This window comes from Melozone crissalis, unplaced genomic scaffold (assembly GCF_028551555.1).
Source record: "Melozone crissalis strain CALT ecotype California unplaced genomic scaffold, PUWL_Pcris_2 ptg000036l_1, whole genome shotgun sequence".
Classification (NCBI taxonomy): domain Eukaryota; kingdom Metazoa; phylum Chordata; class Aves; order Passeriformes; family Passerellidae; genus Melozone; species Melozone crissalis.
Window position 1 is genome coordinate 7,878,519 of NW_026535814.1, and position 23,465 is coordinate 7,901,983.

Here is a 23,465-nt window from a genome sequence, read left to right on the forward strand (position 1 = left end):
CAGACCAATAATGCTCTCTTTAATGATTCAACACAGCTGATTGACATCAAACCACTTGAAATTTTGGCCTCAACTTTCAATGATATTTTGAATATAAGAATTTCCATTTCAGGGAGGAACAGAAAGCATTTGCACAGTTCCATTATGGGTTTTTTTTGTTTTCAACACAGAGATTCTCTCATTTTTCCTTCTTTAGCCTTAAGCATTAAAGTCAACCATTTGCTTTGGAAATGCAGCTCAACTGTAACTCTTTCTGCTATTTTGCTTAACTTTTTTTTAGGGCCTGAAAATATTCAGTTGTAATTTGCTTTACAGAATTCTTTGTCACTGTGGGACTGAAAAAAGATCACAGGACTTTCTCCCATCATAAATTTTAAAATATTTAAAAATGTTATTATAAAGGCTCTTTGGCAATATTTAATTTTTGCCTTCTGTGTACCTTAATAAATCAAATTAAATATACTTTAAAACAAGTGTTACCTAGCAGGCTTTCAGTTCAATTACAGCAATTGCTTTTTAGCAGGCTGATTTTCCTGTAGAACTAGACAAGGAAAGTAACTTAGGAGATTGAGTTTTCCACATTGTTGCGCTGTAGGAATGGTATTCCCTAGCTTAGTGCTCCTACTGATACACCTCAGATCATGTGCCACTCACTGACTTTCCTATCGCTTTCCTTGTGACAGGATGGAGAGAAGAGCACAAATAGGTAAAGATCACAGATTGAGATAAGAACAATTTACTGGAAACAGGAGTGAAAAAGGAACACACACAGTAATAACAACACTAAAAGGAGAGTGCACAAGAGAGCGGAGGAAGAACAAACCCCTTGCGTTTCCCCCTGCCACGTGTCAGGTGGTAGGTATCCAATTACCCCAAGGCCCTGGCCGTGCTCCTCCTGACTGCTGCAAAGATTTCCCTCCTCATCGGATCCAGGACACAGGATCTGCCCCGCGGGTCCTGGCTCTTGCTCTGTGTGAGAGACCCCCATGGCATCTGCACTGGCAAGAGGGACTTCAGGACAACCTCTCACTTACTGACATCACCCCCTCTGCCCCCGCCCCAGCTCCCTTTTTGCCTCCAGAGAACTTTAACCAGAAGTAGCACTTAAGTACAGTTCTGCACATACTGACCTGGCAGGAAGGTGACCCACATGTCACTCTAGGCACATGTGCAGCAAGGACTGTGGTGGTTTAGCAGGAAACAGGTTTTCTGGCAGGTTGTGGTCAAACCAATGGGTGCTCGGATTTTAATATTGGCTTCTGGTTTGGCCACTGAGGTTTGGATACGCCTCTGAGAACACACAGGGGTTAAAAGCAGAACTGCTCCCCTGGAAAGCTCTCTGTGGATTTCTGGCGGGAAAGAGTTTGATCTCTCCCCCGGTCCAGCTGCTGGCTGGGCAGGGGGAGGGGAAAGCCACGCGGCTTGGGAGAGGTAGGCCTGGCCTCCCCGAGGGTGGAAGGGTGGAAGCATGGAAGAACTACTGAGAGGTATTCCCCCCTCCGCCTTGGGAGATGGAGAGACAGAGAAGCACCGAGACCATGTACCAGGCAGTTCCCCCCCCTCCTCGGACCGAGAGAGAGAGCCGTCCCTGGGACTGTTATCTTGAAACTTGATGGGGGCACTGACATTGTGTCAAACCATGGCAAGGACAAAGAAAGTTTTTGAGGGGTTGGGTCTCAAGGCATTCATTCATGCAATTTCTGAGAGGCACAACCAACAGTGGAGCAGTCAAGCCTGGACAGCAGGGGAATCCCCTGAGCCAGGGAAGCCCTGGGGGAGCAGAAAGGCGAAGACACAGGGCAGACACCAAGTGACACCTGCTGCTGGCACATGGGCACCGCGGGACGCACACACTGTGGTGTGAGCTTGCTGTGCTTTACTGGCAGAGCCAAGCCAAGTCGTGGCTGGCGCTCTCCAGGCTCTTGCTGAATGCAGCGAGCCCCGGGCTCAGCTCAGTGGTAGCGGCGGCCCCGGCTGCCGTGCCGGCGATTCCCGTGGCGGCGGGACATGGCCCGGGGCCTCCACCGCATGGCCTGGCGCCAGGAGAGCCTGCGGCTCCTGCTCCGGCTCCAGCTCCTGCTCTGGCGTCCTCTCCAACTGTGGCAGGGCATGGTGGTTTTTGGTTTTGGACGAATGCTGCATGTGTGTCTGCCCTGCTTTTTTATACAGGTGCTGGCACGGAGCACACGGTGACAGAGCCAACACCAGCCGTGCGGTCACAACGGAGTATGCAGTACATATGCATTCTGTTTCTCAGAAATCATTAAATGTGCATAAATTGCTCGAGTCTGCACAGATAGTCTCTGAGGGTCTAGTTGGGGATCTTTTGAGACCCCTGGGTGTTCGCTGAGCATTTGGACTTGGGTTGACCTTTTATTGTGGTCTTTCATATAGTAGTCATTTTCATCTTGCTTACCTGAGCTGCATAATATGTTCTTGAGCAAACTGTATTTCTCTGGCTTGGCTTGGGACATAGATGGTTTCAGAGCTTTCAGTGTTCCACTACCCACCACTTCCTCCCAAGCTATTTGCACCACGGTCCCACGTAGATACTTGCAAGATTTGTTTTGGAAGTCTCCCTTTCTATGATAATAATGTTTGTTATTACAAATATTTGCAAAACATCTCATGAAAGCTGAAATAAAATGAATTATCACACAATAAAAAATGTAAACAGCTACAATTCCAACACTGGTTATAAATAATTCTTTAAGCCTTTAAAGGTCTGGTAGCCATGAGGAAAGCCAGTCCCACCAAGAGTGGGGACTTTTAGTCTTCTCTCTTTCTTACATTTACTTTTTTGATTGATGATATTCCAACTTGCTGGATATCAAATCAGTCAGGATTCTTGTAACAAATCCAGCAGGGTTCAAGGCAGTAGCTGTCTTTAGCACCATGTCTTTTGTTCCAGGAGTACCACCTGTCACTTTAAGATTCTGCTCAGGGATAACCAGTGACCTCCTTTTTCCTCTACACCAGTCATAACCACATGCAAACATAAAGAGTCACTTTTTTCCCCATTTATTTTCAAGTATATTCTATCAATCAGGACCATGGTGGCTCCTGCTCTGAGGTGCATTGGCCATCCCTCGAGTACAATGTTTATTTGGTTTTTGAGAAATATGCCCAAAATACCACAGGGTTCCTTCCTTCCTTCCCATTCTTTGAGCTAAATATGGAGTTACTGTACAAGGCAAAGGCACTCATGTGTGAACAGTGCAAAGGTTTCCGTCAAATCTGGTGACTCCAGAGCAGAGGCTGTCATCAATGTCTTTTTAAGATATGGAAAGGCTGTCTGTCATTCCAGAATGCAGTGTAACACACCTACGGATTCCTTTCATGATTCATACAAAGGCTTTTCCAATAGCTCATAACTGGGGATCCATAATCAACACAGTCTAGTCGTTCCCAAAAAGGCACACAGTCCTTTTACAGATCTGGGCTCTGCTTCCTCACTTTGTGTCACCAAACTACACTGTCCTTTTGAGTGTGGCAGCCAGGAGATCAGACATGGCAGATATGAACACAACCTTGAAAACAAACATAAGATGTCATTGGAAATGAGCTTTGAATGGTACTATTCAAAACATTTTTATGACATGTTATATTACCTCTCCACGTAATGACAGAAAACCACTTATTTTTGGTGCCACTTGACTGCAATGCGGAATACTCTTGGGCATGGGGAAAATGACAATAAACCCATAATAAACTGAGTATAAAATATTTTTCTACATGTGTCAGTAACTTCAATGGGCACCTGCAGTCAGCACAACTGTCAGCCTGGAATTGTGTTCATGCTCCTCCCTGGCCTTTCCATGTCAGCTCCTCCTGCAGAACACCCGGGGGCCTGGGCATGCTGCTGGCTTGTTTCCTTTGAGGAGACTGGGATGAGGAAAGGCCGGGGGTTGTGTCAAAGAGATGATATTTGAGTGACCATGTACGTGCTGGAAGCCTCACAGACTGATGGGCCCATGACAGGATGACCCAGAGCTGGCAGGGCTGCTCCTTGCTGGCCTGGTTAGAGGTGTTGAGCTGCTCCATTGCCTCAGAGAGAGCCAAGTGCCGCACTTTTGTGCAGAAACACTTCATTAGCCCTGCTTTGCACAGCTGCAGCTACTGGGGTTGGTGGGGTGCCGCTTTCTGCACTTGGAAATGAGCAGAGTCAGTGATGGGACAGGGCAGGGCATTCCCTACCTGTGCCCATTGGGAAATCTTCCTGTCCCCACTGTGTCATGTCCCGCTCCTCAGTGACATCCCGGCCAGCCTGGCACATGGAACTCCCCGTTTCCAAGGACACGTGGCCATTGTCACCGGCACAGGGCAGGACAGCTCAGAGCCTTTGGCGGCTGCAGCGAGAGCGGGGGTGTCAGAGCCACAGCGAGTGTTGTTCCAACTTGACTGGTTCCAGCACCCGTTGTTCAAGAGCCCAATCCACCCACTGAGTGGTGGTAATTATTTACAGTTCTGTGCAGAAAGGGGGGCTCAGGGACAAATTTACAAAGGCAGCAGCAGGAGAACCCAGAGTGTTTGAGTATTTATACACTTGAGCAAAGAAAGGAATTAGTGTTCATTGACTGCAAGTTCCCTAGTTGTCTTCATAATGAGTATTCTGTCTGCTGTTGGGTAACGATCCTCTCACTTCTCATGCTCATTAGTCTGCATGCTCAGTCTCTCCCTTCTTCTTAGTGAGAGGTTCCTTGAGTGGGTGGCCATGGTCTGCCCCTGCTGGAATGGCCTTTTTTCCCTGACGGAGCTGATTCAGCACAGTTGTTGTATTGCCTTTATCAGTTTGTTCCTTTTTTCGGAGATCCCGCCCTGTGTCTGAGGTCACTGAAGCCCGTGAAGCCCTGCACCTCAACAAGGCAATTCAGGCAAGAAGTCACCTGCCTTTCCAAGGCCTGGCCATCGCTTCCAGCTTGTTGGCTACTTCTTGTTTCATGGCAATCATCTCCCTTCTTCTTGATGAGCCTTGGAAGCCACAAAGGCAAGCATCCAGGGGCAGATTTTCCTAAGAAATATTTTGCATTGTGCAGATTTTTAGCAGGATCAGTGTGTGTGTGGGAGCTGGAGCAGCCGAGGCAGAGCGGGATGGCAGAGCTGCGGGCCTGGGCAGGATCCAGTGAGTTCCGCAGGGCCCCAGTCCGCACTGCGTCCCACAGGGTCCCCACCAGCACTGCCATGCCCGTCAGGGTGAGCCAGAGGTGCCAGGAGCAAGAGGTGAGGGGCAGGTGTGGGGCTCTGCGGGTTGGCAGCGGGTGGGGGCTTGGCCATGGTGTTGGTGTCAGGTGCTGCTGTGCCCGCGGGACCTGTTGGGCAGGGCTGGGGCCCCACTGGTGCTCCAAGGGCCCCTTTGAGGCAGCTGCCCTGGGGGAAGTGACTCACAGAGATGACAGGGAGGAGGTGTTTGTGGAAGAGGGAGGTTGCTGTCATGGATTCAGGTGTGATTCAGGGATGACTCAGAGGAGGTGCCGATGAAAGTCAAATATTCTCTATGCTTGACACTCAGGAAATTCATGCTCTGGGCATGGTTCACGGCCAAAATGCATGGATTTCTCATGGTTCCTTGTTGGTACTAACCAAATATGTCAGGATAAAGGAAACGCTGTAAAATTATTTTTCAGTATTAGGAGTAGCCTTTACTTTATTCCTAGCTGTGATGCATTGTGGAGAACTGCACCCACATGCACACCCATTTTAAAGCTTTTCCAGTTATTGATACAGTTTTGTTAAACAAAGAAATTAATCTTCCTTGCTTCTAAATTACAGAATTCCTTCTAAAAAGTAATATTCTATCGTCTATTAGGTATTGATGACTCCCTTCTCATGTTAATTATTTCACAATTTTCAATCCAATTATCATGGCTTTTTAGATTTTAACTCAGCCAAGTTTGCCTTCAGAATGAAGTAGTTGGACAGCAGTAGTTGTACTTGTTAAAAAAATAATCTAATGCCAATAGACATTTGAGTGATTTTTGACTTCCAATGGAACATGTCATAATCTGTATTAAATGATGAGTTCAGTCAGGCACCCAAATTTTGTAACATCTGTCTAATTTAGGATTAACTGTTTCCTGTAACTTAGGATAAACTGTATCCATCTATGGAAATAATTGCATATAGAGCTGAGGAAAAGAGAAAGGGTTTTGGTGCCTGTTGCAGTTGAAATTCATCTTTTTGCAGTTGAAGTTGTTCTTGGAGCTGACTCCAGGATGTGCTTCCTTAATGCCAAATAAATCCCAGTGTCAGGTGCTGCCCTGACTTTCAAATCTTTTGTGACCCTCTCTGGATTTTTAGCTTAGCACTGACCAGTTCAATTGTACTCAGGCACTTGATTTCAAGGGAAGCCTGTGCCTATAAATTCCAGCAATTGGGACAGGATGACTTGCTACTGGAGGGCTTGGCTGCATTAGAGGCTAATTGAGGGTTGCTCTCTCAGGGCACTTTTGTAGCCGGCTGCTTTCAGAGGGAGAACTGTGTCAAAGCAGATCTTTTTGGTGATGTGACAGCAAACCTTTGCAAATATAGCTCTTGTTTAAAATGGATGGCCTAGTTAATCAGCAGAAATGGAGATTAGGCTGAAGATTTTACAGAAAATTTCTTTCTCATTTTAGTCAAATACCAGCAAGGCGTCGCACAATGGAAGTGTGCAGGCTGTCAAATTGTATAACTCACTTGGAGGTATGGTTGCCTTTCATAGTTTGCTCAATGTCCGTAAGATTTTCAACTTGGTCATTCATTTTTGCAGCATATTCATTGGAAAGGGGATCTCTTGTGTTCAGAGATCTCAACATCTCAACCTGGAGGTGGTTTCCCCTCAGGTCAGACTTGTAGTCTCTTGTCACTGCATTCAGCCACTGGCTTGTTTTCCCCTGAGAAAGCCTGCCAGTCCTTCCTTGTTCCCATACTGCTTGATGGGTTGGAATTTGGAGCATGGAGGTCAAAGTTTGGACCACCTTATGTGCTTAAATTCATAGTCTTGGTAGCTAAGATTTTGGTTTTGGAACAACTAGGCACTGTCATTATCCATTAAATTTAATCGGAAATTGAATGGAAATTACCTTAAGGAAGTCACATACAGAATTTCATAAGGTCAATATAGAAAACCATGCTTGATTTGTTTTTTGTCTTGGTCATTAATAAGTTTGCCAAAATCCTGCATTAGGTTCTTTTCAAGGAAAGTGAAAGGAAGATATTGATGTCATCTTGCCCACCAATACCAGCATTTCCCACAAAGCTCAGTGTGCTTAGGAGGTGCCATTTGTATTAATCTGTTCTGAGTGCTGTTTCCCCAAGGAGCCTGGCTCCAGGCAGACGCCAGGTGCACATTCCCCTTCCAGGCACTCAGTGGTGCTGCCTGCAGCAGTGAGCTGAGCCAGGCCCAGCCAGCTGCCCTGAGCAAAACAGGCTCTGACCTGGCTGTGGCTGCAGTCACCTGCCTGCAGGGACATCCCTGCCCCTGCAAGTGCAGCTCTTGCTCTGCCTTAGCCTAGTGCAGAGCATTTTTGGGCAGCATCATGGTGGCTTTTTGGAGAGACAAAATTCAACTTCTGAGGTTCTCATTGGGGAGGTTCTGTTTCACATGTGAGTGATGATTTGTGCGATTCTTGATGGTGGTCTGCATAGATCCTAAGGGAATATTCAACTTTGAATACCAGGCATGTGAGGACTGGCATTAGAGAGTCAATTGTGGAACTTGGTGTCACATCTGCTTTGGGCTGGCACAGAGAAATTCAGGTGAGACAGGTCTTGTTGCTGGTAGGGTACAGGGTGCCTTTGCAATATGATCCATACAGGACCAGTTAGGGACTAGGTTTCTTCACAGAATCAGAGAATATGTGAGTTCAAAGGAATTCCACAAGGATACTCAAAATCAGCTCTGTCCCCAAGATATGCATCATCATTTTAAATCAACTCTTTTGCCTTCTGTCAACTTCCCATTTGACAATCTTTTTCTGCTTTCCTTTCCTTTGGGAAAACAAGCAGATGTGAGGACAGCCAAACCAAACACTTCATGTCCTGCCCCTGAAGACAAAAGAACAAAGCCCATGAAGCCTGCAGAGAATGAACAGAATCCTTGCAGTGCTGTTTATCGGCGACCCTACAGGGACAGGGTGATTCATTTACTTGCTCTGAGGACTTACAAGAAGCCAGAGTTACTTGCTCACTTGCAGAGAGATGGAGTCATGCAAAAGGACAAGGGCACCCTTGCAAAGATCCTTCAGCAGGTGAGATTGTGGAGTTTGTGCCAGCATTATTTCAACCACACTATTCTTTTGTTCCTAATTGTCACTTGTTCCTCCACTCATTAAATTAGATACTAGTGAACAAGGTAGGAGATGCTCCCTGTTAAAGTTTTTCCATCAGCTTCATCCTGTGGTCATGTACTGTAAGCCCATGTGACAAAAAGAGAAAAAAACTTCAAAACTATTGGGGCATTGCTGTTTGTCTAGAATGGCTGGCAGTGAGTAACACTTTGTAATGTTGTTGTTTCTCATGCCTTATTCCATTCTCTTTCTCTTCCATGCGCTGTTTAACTGCTTCCCTATGGGAGTAACTTCCCAGGGGTTCCTTGATTGTGTGAAATGGTTTGTTGTGGCACTTAAAATTTCCTGGGAGAAGTTCCAGAGCAGAGGAGTTCAGGAACTGCAGAGGCCAGTATTTCATTTGAACACAGTTAGTGGCCTCTCTATAGTACTTGGCTTCTCTGGGATCTGTGGGGATTTTCTTCCAGGGGTGTTCCAGGCACATCCTCCATGATAAAGATGGTAGCCAAATTTTGAGAAGAGGGTTTCTTTGTTGTCATGTGAATTAAATCTCCATCTTCCTTGGAACTATTTTATCCATTAAATTCTGAGTGCTCCTCTGAATTCCATGGTTATTTTGATATTACCGCCAACAATAGGATGCACAAGCATTGAAAGATACAGTGTTTTTTTCCTTACTTTTTCAATATGCGCTGCTTTCCTAGGCTCTTACTGAATTATGCCAGCATTATTATATCAAGTATGAACATTTTTTCTTCAGCTAGGGAACCAGTTTCTTGGAACCTAGTCAAGGGATGAAAATTCAATACAGTTTCAGTTGATCCCACAGTGACTTTTAAGAACTCATTCCCTGAACCTGTGAAGTGTGTTGCTGGGTTTGCCCAGGGCAGTGGAAGGGCTTTTTTACCTTGAAGACATTCACAATATAATAGAGCCATGTTCTACTGTCCCAACTCTATTAGCCTATTTAGATTTCAAGTTGATTATGAATTTTCAAAGCTCAGCTCCTTAGAAGGTAAAGGATGAACAGATTTTTTCCTGTTCCATTGCAATGTTTGAGGAGATTTCCCTGGAGTGTGTGTACTGTATGAGGTGTGAACTGCCACAGGGTCCAGGTTTGCATTCTGAAAGTTCTGCGTGAGCAGCCCTGCAGCCTGAAATGCCTTGCTCAGGCTTTTGTAGATATAAGAGCAAGTTGGGGTTTATTTTGTGTAAATCTCAACTGGGCATTGTGAGCTTGCTGAGATGTGGCAGACACACACTTTCTTCCCTTCCAACACAACCTGAGTTCTGCTTCTAAGGAGTCAATCCCTGATTCTGGGTGTCTTTGCTACTTCGAGTATTTTTTCAGGTGTGTAAAAATTGACATCAACACACATGTAAATTATCTACGTTTATGATGTTTTCCAGGACAAAACAAATGTCAAAGTTGTGACAGATGTTGGTGGTGTGTTAGATGAGTTATTCAGTGTGTTTCAGGGGTCAAATTGATGGAGACTTTCCCAATGGGCTTTTCTGTGGAACTCTGAGCAGGTGTCAGGTGATGAAGTCTAAACCTGAACTTTTGGTGTCAGTTGTCCTGAAGTTTTACTACCTAGTTTTACCTTTTTGAGTATACATTGTGTTTGTCTTGAGGAAGGTATGATCCTCAATTGGTTTCAAAGGAATACAGCAAAGCATGTGCACGGCCTTCTCATGGCAGAACTTTGCTGGAGTGAACCCTGTCTCTGCCACATGAAGAGGGACTCTGGGCCTGAACCCCTCTCCTTACACATTGTAGCTCTCAATGTTGTTTTCAAAGGAACACTTGCTAGATATGAATGGAGATATTGGGTTGTTTCCAATTGGTGAAACATTAATGTGGCTGTACACTCATGTGATAGAGGAATAATCAAGCTCTGAACAAAAAGATATAATTGGTTGAGACTGGGTTCTCACAATCCGCTGTTCAGGACCAATCATATTTCTCTAGTTTGCATGCAGCAAGCATAATAAAGATTTGTTTCCTACATGTCTGCCTGTAGGTAGCCAAGTGGAATGCAAAGGATAATTCCTTCAGTCTGAAGGAACATCTGTTTCAAACCCTTCAGACTGATTGGCCTGGCTACACTGAAGTAGACAGACAGAAGTTGAAGTTAATACTCTCTAGGTAAGTTCAGTCTCTCAGAGAAAGGAAAAACCAAAATATTCCTGGTTAATGAAGCTTAGATTGTTAGAACATGGTGAAGGTGGCAGGGACCTGCCAGGATCCTGGCCCTGCACAGGACACCATGAGAAGCACAGCAGGTGCCCAAGAGTGTTGTCCAAAGACTTCTTGAAGCTTCCTGCAGTGGCCACTGGCCTGGGGAGATTGTTGCAGGGCTCAAGCACCCTCTGGGCCATGAATGGTTTCCTGATATCCTGCCTGAAGCTCTCTCAACTCAGCTTCATGCTGTTTCCTTGAGTCATGACACTGAAGGACTCTGTTTTCCCTGCAAGGAAAGAACTACGGCAGTTGATATTTAGGCCTTATAACACGAAATATTGGACCATCCATACAGAAAATCAGCTCCATCTCTGAACCTCACCAGCAGCAGCCAAGTGACATCTCCAGGGCCTTCTGAGAGAGATGCTGCAGCAAGACCTGCTCAGGTATTTTGTGCATTTTTAACATTCTGGACTGTATGGTAAATTTTAGCAGACTTGCTGGTGGCATAAAATTGTCATGTGAATGTACAGGACCTTCCCATTTGGGGAAGCCTTTGATGGAGCTCCTGGAGGGAGTGTCTTTCTCCCCAAGTATTTTAGCTACAGACTTGAAGTAGGACTTGCTGAGTGCTAAGATGGGAAAGTGGGAATGAGATAGTGTCTGTATTTACCTGCAGTACTTCTGGTTTGAATTCTCTTTTTAGTGAAGAAAAATGAGTGTTCAAGCTAGCCCAGTTCAGAAAAACTACTTTTTCAGATTGGGAGCAAAGTCTGATCCTGATCATAAGTTAATGGATGAATTTTTTTGTTATTGATGCAGAAACGGCCTCTGGCTTCTGACTGTACCAGTCCTGTGATGAGCAAGAAGAGGAGAATTGCCCACCAGCCCAGTCATGTCCGGCCAGCAGCTGGTGGCCACTTCTCTTCCTTCCTTCTGCCCTCCACATCTCTGTTCTCTTTGGACATGTCTCCAAGTGCCGGCTCTGTTTCCCCGTGCACCCATGTGGTGCAGCAAACAGAGAAATTTCAGAGTTCCAGCATCCCAGCACCTGCCACGGAGCAGGAGGAGATGCCCAGTTCAAGCGGGGAGAAAAATGAATTTGGGAGGCTGAAGAAGTGGCATCACTTGGATTTCGATGAAGGTATTGATGTGCTGGTTTTCCTGTCTTCTGTGTAGATAACTGTGGTGTAAAGATTTGGTAATTCAGAGAAGCTTCTTCCCAAATTAAGGTGCAAGCATGACTCTTTTTCACAGTCAATAGTAAAAATGTTATTGAACAGTAAATGCAAACTAGGGAGATAGAAAGAAATGAGAGAAGAGAGGCAGGGTTAGGGGAAGAGAGAGACATTAGGTGGGGAGATATCATCACCACATCGTGTCTCTGTTGTCCAGCCCGTCCTTCCTCACCCTTGGTGTTCTCTGTGGCGGGGGTCCCCAAATCTCTCTGGAGGTACCACCTTTATGCTATCCAAGATTCTAGTATCCACAGGGTGGTCACAGCTGTCCCCACATCTTGGGCTAGAATACATGTAAGCACTGATTTTCCTTACCCACAGTCTCTACAGTGGAGGTTTTGGTCTGGTGTCCTAATTCCAAACCTTCACCTCTGTTAGGCCAAGGCTTCATGCTTTTCTTCTTGCCAATTGTGCTTCTCTCAAATTCCTGTTGTGGTGGCTTATCTTATGGGAACATCCTTCTTTGACTGCATTCTGAAATAGTTAATTTTGTCCTTGCACCTTATGAAAAGAGAGCTCTGAAAGTGGGCACTGGATACATGGAGGCACTGCTCTACATGACTGCTCTGCCATTTTCCCCGCTGTCTGGTCATGAAAAATCAAAATATTTTTTTTCTGCCATCACATAAGATTTTGACTCTTGGTTTAAAAGACAATAACAGCAAAGCCCAGAACCTGTGCTGCTGGATCCTTGTGGAAAACTACAACAAAACTACAATTTCTAAACTCATTTTTTAAAATCTTTTTCTTTAAGTAGTGCAAAACCAATGAAGAACAATGAAATCTAAATTAGATTTTTGTTGTGAGAAGGTGGTTAAAAGGAAGAGCCAGGCACTAGAAAGCCAATGGGAATGGATTCTTTTCTTTCCATCTGATTTCTACTCAACTGAAAGTAAACTGAGAAAGCACTTTCTCCATTAGAAGATTTTCAAGACTGCATGCTGAAGGCAGAAACCTGTCAAACATGTAATGCAAACTGGTTGACTGAAACATGTCGATCAAATCTCAGTGATTCCATGGTTGTTCATTAAACTCAGCCTTTTCATGGAAACTGCAAAAGCTGCAAAACCTAGGCTGTGGTTTCCTGGAGTTCTACTTTTAACTGGGCTGGGAGTTTTCTCTCCATCCCTGCTGCAGAATTTCATTTTTCAAAAGCTCTGGAAGTGGTACAGATTGAAAACAACATTGAAAAGTTGAACAGAAATGCATAAAGAACGCTTGATTTCTGATGACAGGGACACACCCAGCAGGGCAGAGTTCAGTTTCTTTGTTAAATCTGGGGTTTGTCCCTTTTGGAGGTTGACCTTGCAAATTCCAAGTTGGGTTCAGCCTGGAGGCAGGTTTGGAGTGTGTAGATGCCTCTTGCAAGTGGTGGTGTGATTGTAGAGACGGGAGCTTTGAGATGGTCTTCCCACATTTCTTCTGGACATACACACGGTACCTGCAAACCCTGGGATACCTTTGGAAGGATTTTTGCTTGAATCTATAAACATGTGAGCAGCTTTCTTCAGGAGTCCGTTCCCTAATTCTGCCCAGCTGGTGGAGGAAATTCTGTTCTGTGTTTCAAGTTGGGGCGGAGGCTGAAGCTTTCACATGGACCGAGGCATGAGTGCAAATGCACTTTTGGAAATGAAATGCTCACAGCAAAGCTGTTCTTCCAAGTTGTATTGAACATACAGTGACTATTGGTATTTCTGTCCAGTTGTATTGGCACTTCTACACTTCTTTTTATACTTCTGCTATGCAACTAAAATCAACAAAAGCGAGTGGAACATCCTATAACAGCTCTTTCCTCAAGAATTGAAGCTCAGGGAGTTTAAACATTGTCAGGAGTGGCTGAGTTTTAACAAGACTACTTTGTGTAAACAATGACAATGGAAACTCATAAGGAATGTAATGAATCGCATGGGATTTTTCTGCTTGGCACAAGACCTGAAATGGAAAGCAGAGAGAGATTACCAAGGTCCTGAGTATTCCTTCCTGTTTCAGCAGACTTTTCCTTATGGCGGTTCTTTTTAATATCATCATAATTACTGAATATTTCTTTGGAAAGAGGGCTTGAGGTTATATGTGCAATGCTTCCCAAATGCCTTTACCAATAGGCAAAGTGAAATTCACAAGTGCAGGTTTTTTTCCAACTCTGTCTTGCCACGTTAATGAGGAGCACTGAGTTTTGGCTGCAGGGTGTTAGAGGCTTAGTGCCAGTAAGCCCTATAGAATGGAATTGGCTTTCCTGCTGACAAGAGTGCAGGCACTCATTGGAACTTTGCCCCTCTGGAATTGGCAGGGAAGTGGGGATAAAAGCATGGCATTAGAAGAACTTTACCTTTCTTCTTAATTTTTTGTGAGAACCTCCATGTTGATCTCTCTCTAGTTGTCTTTTGAAGCTGCATCTTTTGCTGCATGACTTGAATGGCTGTGCAGATGCCACCTCATGCCTTCAAATAAGAAAAGCTGAGCTGGGGCTAACACTGTGGGAATGCACAACCTGTAGAAAAAAGTGGCCATTCCATCTTTCTAATTTCCAGGAATGGGTTTTTTGGAGGTTGTGTCTGTTGTAATATTAAATGCTGTTGCTTCTTGTGAATAATTAGCTGTGAGACGAACACTCTGAAGGACTTTTTCAAGACTGTCCAATGGCGATCTTTTGACTTTTTGAAGATATCCTGAGGAAGGGTGTCAAAATTCTGCTTCTCTGCAGGAGCAAGAAAAGATACTTCCATTGCCACCACATGCTCTGCAACAGTCAACCAACCAGACTACCTGAAGTGAGTAAAGTAGCCATTAACTCTTGCCACTTTCAGTTGGGTGTAGTGTCCAGCTCTTTCCTGTGCTGCAAGGATGAGTTTGAGCGGGTTTAGTTGTGCCTGGAAGGCTCAGAGCAGAGATGAACACGGAAGTGTGTTAGGCCCGGACGGGCCCTCTCTTCCTGCAGTGCAGTTGCACAGGCTCAGCTGCAGCAGTGGTGCTGCATCCCCTCATCAAATTTGCAGTGCAGGGGAGGAGGGAGAAGTGTGTGAGTGCGTGTGTGTGTCTCTGTGTGTGTGTGTGCGTTTGTGTGTGTGTGTGGTATAAAGGACTGGACGTTGCTGCCAGCTTGTGTGAGAGCAGGGATGTTGTCAAGGGCAGTCAGGCCTCCTGCAGCTCTGGGGCTCTGGGGCAGCTGCGGCCTTTGGAGCAGGTGTGGCAAGGCCCTGGCTCACATTGCTCCGGTGCCTCCCAAAATGTTGCAAGGCATCTGTAGTTTTCTTTTCAAACTCATCCTGCACACTCATCAGGTGTATCTGGCCTGGGATGCATCCTTGGCACAAACTGTTGTCTGTCTTGGGACTGAACTTCAACTTGTTGAGGATTTACTGCTTGTAAATATTAATCTCAGGATGGTTTGAATTGTTTATTCCCATGTGAATGGTGTTAATGTCATCCAAAAAGAACCAGGTCTTCAGGCCCAGAGGAGGAGAAGCATTGGTGTGAGAGTGTTGGAAAATGGCATCTATTGTTCTCATTACCACTTCATCCAGATTTTTCTCATGAGCTTGACAAATGTCATGGCTGTTGATTTGAGGGAGAAGGGAATAAAGAAGGTTTGCCCTCATCAGTGGCTTTAGGCATTAATGAATTTTTCCCTCCTTAGGAGCAGATGCTGTTTGGGTAGTAGTTTTAGTTTCAGGCTGATACAGAGACTGTTTTTGTGGATATATTACGAATGCCTCAGTTCCATGGTCAGTGATGTAACTGCTTTCCGCTTGAATAATCAGATATTATTATTAACTCTGCCATTAGACAGACAAGAATGTAGCTCAAAAGTCCAACTCTGTGCACTCAACTCCATAAATGTAGTCCCTGACAAATATGTTTTACAGATGTATTGTCACAGGTAAATATAACTAAACTAAGCTTCTCCTACATAAGAAGAGATTATAATTTAGTAATGTATCTCCTCTCCCTGAAGCTGCTGGGTTTGTTTGTACTTTGATATTTGAAATGCGGGCGTATGTTTTCTAAGTGAGCTCCACTTGCTAATGAAGAAAACCTCCACAATGTAAACTATTAGTAACTAAGTGTCATTGAAATGTGACAGATTCCTAGAGTTACCTGACTGCATTCTCTTGAAGCACATGAGCTTGAAAGTAGAAACTGTCAGCCCCAGAGCATCAGACTCAAAGCTTGGGTGTCTGTGTTTGGCATTACTCTGTGCTTGGTGTAATATTACACATGTGTTTTGTGGACTAGAAACATACTGGAATGTTCTCTTAGAGTTCACTCATAGAAAAATGGCCTCATTTTTTCCCATTAGAAAATACGTAGCCATTGTGTCCTTGGAGCAACGCCAGCGCTACAAGGATGAATTCAATGCAGAGTATGAGGAATACCGGAATTTACATTCTCTGATTGACAAGACCACAAAGAAGTTCAGACAGTTTCAGGAGCAATGGAAGTCTCTGACTCCAGGCTCTGAAGCCTATCAGGTAAAGAAGGACAAAACCATGAAGGCTGTGCTTCATCATCACAGCACAGCAGTGTTTTTGATTCCCTGCAACTGCTCAGAGAAACAATGGGAACCTGCAGAATTGGCATATATGCTCAGACACTGCTTGGGCTGGGTCTGATTTTTGCAAGACTTGCCCCAAAATGCCTATTTTGAGCTGTCTATGAAGAAACAGTAAGGGGAGAGGTGTCCCAAGCAGAGTCTTAGAGCATGGGCTCCTTCTGTTGGCTATTGAGAGGCTTAATTGCAGATCTTGGGTGATGCTGGTTGAGGGAGATTTGTTCTTGCAAATGTCCCAGAAGAGGAGTGACTGACAGAGAAGAAAATGTCTAGAGTCAGACTGAATGAACTTTTAGTGTTTTACCAAAGTTTGCATTTCATGCTGGTGGTGAAACAATCTTCATCTTTTTCTCTTGTAGAGGCTGCATCATCAAATCCTAGCAGATTATCAGCAGTTACAACAGGTACGTGTGACACCAGAGCTGCAGGGCCATGGTAACTGCTGAGTCTGCCTCAAGGCTTTTTTAAAGCAAAGGACATCAGACTCTAGACTCTGCGGAAGTGTTTGCATGCCCTAATTTGGCTTTCTCCTTCACAGGGTAGCCCCAGCTACTCTGAAATGAAGAGCAGGTGCCTGTACCTCCACAAAAAGCTGGCCCATATTCAGAGGCGCATTTCTGAATTTGACCAGCTGTAAGTGGAATACTGGCACCAGGCATCTGCTTCAGCCTGATGAAATCCGTGATCCCTGGATTTTTTATTTCAACTAGAAGATTAGGTTTTAGGATTATTTAAGTTAGTATTGAACAGTAGGTTCTGTTAGCACTGACCCGCAGAATATTTCTTAAAAGTGTAGGATTAGTTCAAAGAAGTTTAGTAAGTTTAAGAAGTCGAAAGATGAATGTATTGAAATTTGACAATAAAAAAATCTCACTATTTGTAATTCTTTCTCTCATTGTTGCTTCTATGATATTTGGAGTGGGTTTCTTCTGGTCAATTCTGTTCTTCAAGTCTTAAGTTTGTCCACTGAAATAAATTTATCAGTAGAGGGTGGGAGCCCCACTACCTGTACTATGAAGCTGTGCTCCGTGTAAGAATAGATTGTGGCCAATGGAAATTGTTTAGAATAAGTAGAGGGGTGTGTTTTGCCCTTTCCTGTAAGGCAAACACTTTGCCTGAGTGGTCAAAGGCTTAGAAGTTTGTATAACCCCCTCCCCAAATGACTTTGTTTAGGAGGGTTACAGACGAGCGCACATAGGCTGCTCTAAGGTGTCAGCTGGAGCAGCTCTCAGGACTGCTTGTAAATCATGGCCTTACCTTTTCAGGGAGCCAAGGACTATCCAGATCTTTGCAAGAGTTTTGTAAAACATGTGGAAGAAGTGTTGGAGGCAAGGTACTTCATTGGGTTTTAAAGAGAAATTGGGTTCAAGTGTCCCGAAAGGAATATCTAGTTTTCTCGAAACTAGTCTGTCACAACCCATCTTTCTAGAGATACACAAATGTTAATTCCTGTACAGACCTATGGGGTCTTTGAAGTCTAGACCCTTTCCTAAGTTTCTTATCAGGAAAAATATTCAGCTTACAGGCTAGAGGTGTGGCCAGCATTGCCAGAACCTTCTTTTGGGAGAGATATGAAATTGACTGCGGGAGGATAACGTTTGGGAACACTCAGTAGAGCCTTCATCCTTGGAGAGTATTCTACAAATTCCTGAATAATCTGTCTGCCAACGATGTTGAGTCCCCATTGCTGAGAATTCTTGGGCATTTTGAGATTGAACACCTGAGCCATTGTTGCCCTTCTGTTCTCCTTCAAGTGAAGTTCATTAAAATGTCACCTCTTACACCCTGAGACTTGGGTGCTTTTTTGCCAGGGTCAGGGGCTGCTGCTGCAGCTCTGCAGTGCAGCAGCCCCAGGAACGCTGCTGTGGGGGACATGGGGTGAATTGTGCTGGGGAGCCTCCCCTTGGCCTGGTGGCTGCTGCTGGTTGAAAGAGCGTGCAAGAGTGCTGCTGGCCAAAGTGTGGGCTGTGAGTGAGGATTTTTCATAGTTACCTCTTCATGACTTATCTTGTATTTTATAGAATTTCTTCTAACTAATTGAACACAGCAAGAAACAAGTATTATTTCCAAGCTTTACAAATCTAAGTTTCAAATTCTCGTCTATATTTTCCTCTCCAGATCCTTGTGAGTTGGGGCAGACTTTCCTTGGGGGAAGGTGTATCAATATACTGGTCCAATTCCCTTTTATTGAGGCAGGACTGCCTAGCAGTACTTCAAATGGTTCTTTCAACTTTTCTTTAGGTGCCTTGTTGCTGTGATTTCTGATATAGACAGTGTCCCCAGGTTGATGAGGAGGTACCTGATTATCTCAAGACATCAGGGATGGTAATACCCGAAATTTCTGCAGAGATGAGAACACTTTGCCAAAAGATCATAAAAAGGGACTTAAATTATTATTTCCTATCATATGACCTTCTCTAGATTAGGATTGTGACTTGCTAAGGTCTTCCATAGAGCATTTCCTGTGGGGTCAGGTTTTCTTTAGAAGCCACTGGAATTCTGATTCTCACTAGTGCAAGGGGAACTTCTTGTGGCCTGCTGTGTGATTTCCTGGCAAATTTTAGTCATTTCTGTCTTTGTAGGCTCTGATTTGTTCTCTCAATCTCGCTGCTGGTGTAAGACTTCCATGTGCTAAGTAGGTCTCTCTTAACTGGGAGTGTTTCACATAAAGTTTGTACAGTTTCAACTATGAAATGCCACTCCAATTCTGATGACATACCAAAAGGGATCCCTAAACTTGGTAGCATTTCTTTTATTATTACTTGAGGTATGTCTCTAGTTTTGTTTGGTGTGACAAGGAAAAGTCTCTGGCCATGCAGATAATGAGCCTACCTATACCCTATACCCTTCTTGCTGAGGGAAGTCAGAAAATAGTCTTTGGCATTAATCTCCTGCACTACTTCCCTTTTATTGGATCCCTACGGGCAGTCTTTTGTAAAGCTGTGCATTGATCTGTAAGCAGATTTTTCATTTCACTTTTCACAGTCTCTGTCAGCCAAATACCAAGTAGCTGCCTTTCCAATATTGTCTACTGTACCTTCAATACCCCAATGGGTTTCTTTATGTTTGTCTTCTCAAGTTTAAGTCATTATTGCTTGAGGAACTCTAACATGTTGATTTGTTGCTGCCCACCATCCTTCAGGACCAAATTAGAAAATTAAGGCATTTGAAGAATGATTGTTTTCACCACGGTGTTCTGGGATGGATTTGGAAAGGTTCACAATTTGGAAAGAATTGCCAGCAAGACGCTTTGTTCTGCCACCTCTCTAGCAGTTTGCTTTGCTTATCAGTCTCCTGGGTTTGCCTGAACTGGTGAGCTTTGCAGTGCATTATTGCTACTTCAGCAGGAAACGGTATGGTCCCCAACTCTATGGTCCTCTGCTGTCTATATTTGATTGGAGATGCTGATTCCTTGCAGAAGGATTGAGGAACACAGCAGAGTTCAAGGCAGTAGCAGTCCTTAGCACCACGTCTTTTGTTCCAGGAGTACCCCCTGTTACTTTAGGAAAACCAGTGAGCTCCTTTTTGCTCTACACCAGACATAAACATGTGCAGGACATTAATTGCTTTTTTCCCCCCCATTTATTTTCCAGCTTATTCTATCAAAAGAATAGCCTCATCTCTGGTGGCTCCTGCTCTGAGGTGCACTGGCCATCCCTCAAGTACAATGTTTAGTTCTTTTTTATGAAATACACTCTTTTGAACTGGCTTCTTTCATAGATTCCCAGACCTTGATCTAACTGCGAGGAAAGGCACTCATGTATGAACAGCACAAAAGGATCAGTCAAATCTGGTAACTCCAGGGCAGCAGCTGTCATCAATGTCTTTTTAAAATATGGAAAGACTGTCTGACATTCCAGAGTCCAGAGTCCCCTTTGATTCCTTTCATGGTTCGTACAAAGGCTTTCCCAATAGTTCATAAATGGGGATGCCTAATAAACACAACTCATTCCCAAAAAGCGACACAGTTCTTTTATAGATGTTGGTTCTGGTGTTGTCAAATTTGCTTCCTTCCTTTCCATCCCCAGACTACACTGACCTTGTGAGTGTGGAAGCCAGGAAATCAGACTTGGGCAGATATGGACATGGTCTTGAAGACAAAGACTATATTTTATGACATGAGAAATGAGCTTTGGATGGTAATATTCAGGGCATTATCAAGGAAATGCTTTTATTCCCTCTCCCAGTAATGATTGGACAAGGGTTTTTTTGGTGCCAGTGGAGTGAAATCAGAAATTAGATTGGGTATGGGGAAAATGGAAGTCAAATGATCATAAACTGAGTATAAAATATTTCTCCAGATGTGTCAGTAATTTCAATGGCCACCTGCAGTCAGCACAACTGTCAGCCTGGAATTGTGCTCATGGTCCTCCCTGGCCTTTCCATGTCAGCTCCTCCGGCAGAGCACCTGGGGGCCTGGGCATGCTGCTGGTTTGTTTCCTTTGAGGAGACTGGAGTGAAGAAAGGTCGGGGGGTTGTGTCAAAGAGATGATATTTGAGTGACCATGTACGTGCTGGAAGCCTCACAGACTGATGGGCCCATGACAGGATGGCCCAGAGCTGGCAGGGCAGGCCTTGCTGGCCTGGTTAGAGGTGTTGAGCTGCTCCTTTGCCTCAGAGAGAGCCAAGTGCAGCACTTCTGTGCAGAAACATTTCATTAGCCCTGCTTTGCACAGCTGCAGCTACTGGGGTTGGTGGGGTGCCGCTTTCTGCACTTGGAAATGAGCAGAGTCAGTGATGGGACAGGGCAGGGCATTCCCTACCTGTGCCCATTGGGAAATCTTCCTGTCCCCACTGTGTCACGTCCCGCTCCTCAGTGACATCCCGGCCAGCCTGGCACATGGAACTCCCCGTTTCCAAGGACACGTAGCCATTGTCACTGGCACAGGGCAGGACAGCTCAGAGCCTTTGGCGGCTGCAGCAAGACCGGGGGTGTCAGAGCCACAGCGAGTGTTGTTCCAACTTGGCTGGTTCCAGCACCCGTTGTTCAAGAGCCCAATCCACCCACTGAGTGGTGGTAATTATTTACAGTTCTGTGCAGAAAGGGGGGCTCAGGGACAAATTTACAAAGGCAGCAGCAGGAGAACCCAGAGTGTTTGAGTATTTATACACTTGAGCAAAGAAAGGAATTAGTGTTCATTGACTGCAAGTTCCCTAGTTGTCTTCATAATGAGTATTCTGTCTGCTGTTGGGTAACGATCCTCTCACTTCTCATGCTCATTAGTCTGCATGCTCAGTCTCTCCCTTCTTCTTAGTGAGATGTTTCTTGAGTGGGTGGCCATGGTCTGCCCCTGCTGGAATGGCCTTTTTTCCCTGACGGAGCTGATTCAGCACAGTTGTTGCATTGCCTTTATCAGTTTGTTCCTTTTCTTGAGATTTCTACCAAATGTCCTTGTGTCCATAAATTCTGCATTCTTTGTGTCACGCATCGGTGGTGCATCCTTGTTCCCAAGCCTTGCTGACCTGCCCTGTGTCTGAGGTCACTGAAGCCTGTGAAGCCCTGCACCTCAACAAGGCAATTCAGGCAAGGAGTCACCTGCCTTTCCAAGGCCTGGCCATCGCTTCCAGCTTGTTGGCTACTTCTTGTTTCATGGCAATCATCTCCCTTCTTCTTGATGAGCCTTGGAAGCCACAAAGGCAAGCATCCAGGAGCAGATTTTCCTAAGAAATATTTTGCATTGTGCAGATTTTTAGCAGGATCAGTGTGTGTGTGGGAGCTGGAGCAGCCGAGGCAGAGCGGGATGGCAGAGCTGCGGGCCTGGGCAGGATCCAGTGAGTTCCGCAGGGCCCCAGTCCGCACTGCGTCCCACAGGGTCCCCACCAGCACTGCCATGCCCGTCAGGGTGAGCCAGAGGTGCCAGGAGCAAGAGGTGAGGGGCAGGTGTGGGGCTCTGCGGGTTGGCAGCGGGTGGGGGCTTGGCCATGGTGTTGGTGTCAGGTGCTGCTGTGCCCGCGGGACCTGTTGGGCAGGGCTGGGGCCCCACTGGTGCTCCAAGGGCCCCTTTGAGGCAGCTGCCCGGGGCGGAAACGACTCACAGCGATGACATGGGGGAGGTGTTTGTGGAAGTCAGATATTCTACATGCTGTGACACTCAGGAAATTCATGCTCTGGGCATGGTTTGCTTATGGCCAAAATGCATGGATTTCTCATGGTTGCATGTTTGTTCTGCACTCATGGAACAGGTTCGGATAAAGAATACTCTCTAATAGTATTTCCTACTATTGAGAGGACCTGTTACTCTAGTTCTTGCTGGGATGCATAGTAGAGAACTCCAGCCACATGAACACCACATTCAAATCTTTTCCACTTATTCATACATTTTCACCTAACAAAGGAATTAATTCTCATTGATTCTTAATTACAGTTCCCTTAAACAATATTCTATCTTCTATTGGGTATTGATGTCTCCCTTCTCCTGGTAATTAGTCCACATTTATCTGTCCATTTATCATAGCCTTTTAGATTTTATCTCAGTCAGATTTGCCTCCAGAATTAAGCTGCTGGATGGCAATAGTTGTTTTGTTAAAAAATGTACTTAGGCTGATAAATATTTTAGTGATTTTTTGAGTTCCAATGGAATGTGACATGTTCTGTACTAAATGACGAGTTCAGTCAAGCAACCCAAATTGTGTTACATCTGAAAAACTGTTTCCATTTCACATCTATGGAAATAATTGCTTCTAGAGCTGAGGAAAAGAGAAAGGGTTTTCATGTGTGTTGTGACTTGAAATTCAGATTGTGCAGATGAAATTCTTCTCTGAGCTGACCCTGTGATGTGCTTCCATATTGTCAAATATACCCCAGTGCTGGGTCCTGCCCTGACTTCTTGATCATTTTGTGAACCACTCTCACCAGGATTGTTAGCTGAGGCAAGCCAGTCAGGTCCTTTGTACTTAGGCACTTCGTTTCACGGGAAGCCTGTGCCTATAAATTCCAGCAATTGGGACAGGATGACTTGCTACTTGAAGGTTTGGCTGCATTAGAGGCTAATTGAGGGTTGCTCTCTCAGGGCACTTTTGTAGCCGGCTGCTTTCAGAGGGAGAACTGTGTCAAAGCAGATCTTTTTGGTGATGTGACAGCAAACCTTTCCAAATGCGGCTCTTTTTTAAAAAGAAAGGCCTAGTTAATCAGCAGAAATGGAGATTAGGCTGAAGATTTTACAGAATATTTATTTTGCTTTTTAGCCAAATGACAGTGAAGCATGGCAAAATGGAAGTGTAGAGGA

General features: G+C 44.9%; 1 protein-coding gene across 1 annotated transcript; it reads left to right on the top strand.

Moving 5' to 3' along the window:
- The first annotated feature begins 8,048 nt into the window (after positions 1 to 8,048).
- Positions 8,049 to 16,876, top strand: LOC128941472 (RNA polymerase II elongation factor ELL2-like). The gene is made up of 7 exons (XM_054283249.1): positions 8,049 to 8,228; positions 10,292 to 10,416; positions 11,430 to 11,596; positions 14,392 to 14,458; positions 15,988 to 16,159; positions 16,599 to 16,643; positions 16,778 to 16,876. Exons 1-7 carry the CDS (start codon positions 8,049 to 8,051, stop codon positions 16,874 to 16,876), a joined length of 855 nt encoding a protein of 284 aa, XP_054139224.1.
- Positions 16,877 to 23,465: the final 6,589 nt, after the last annotated feature.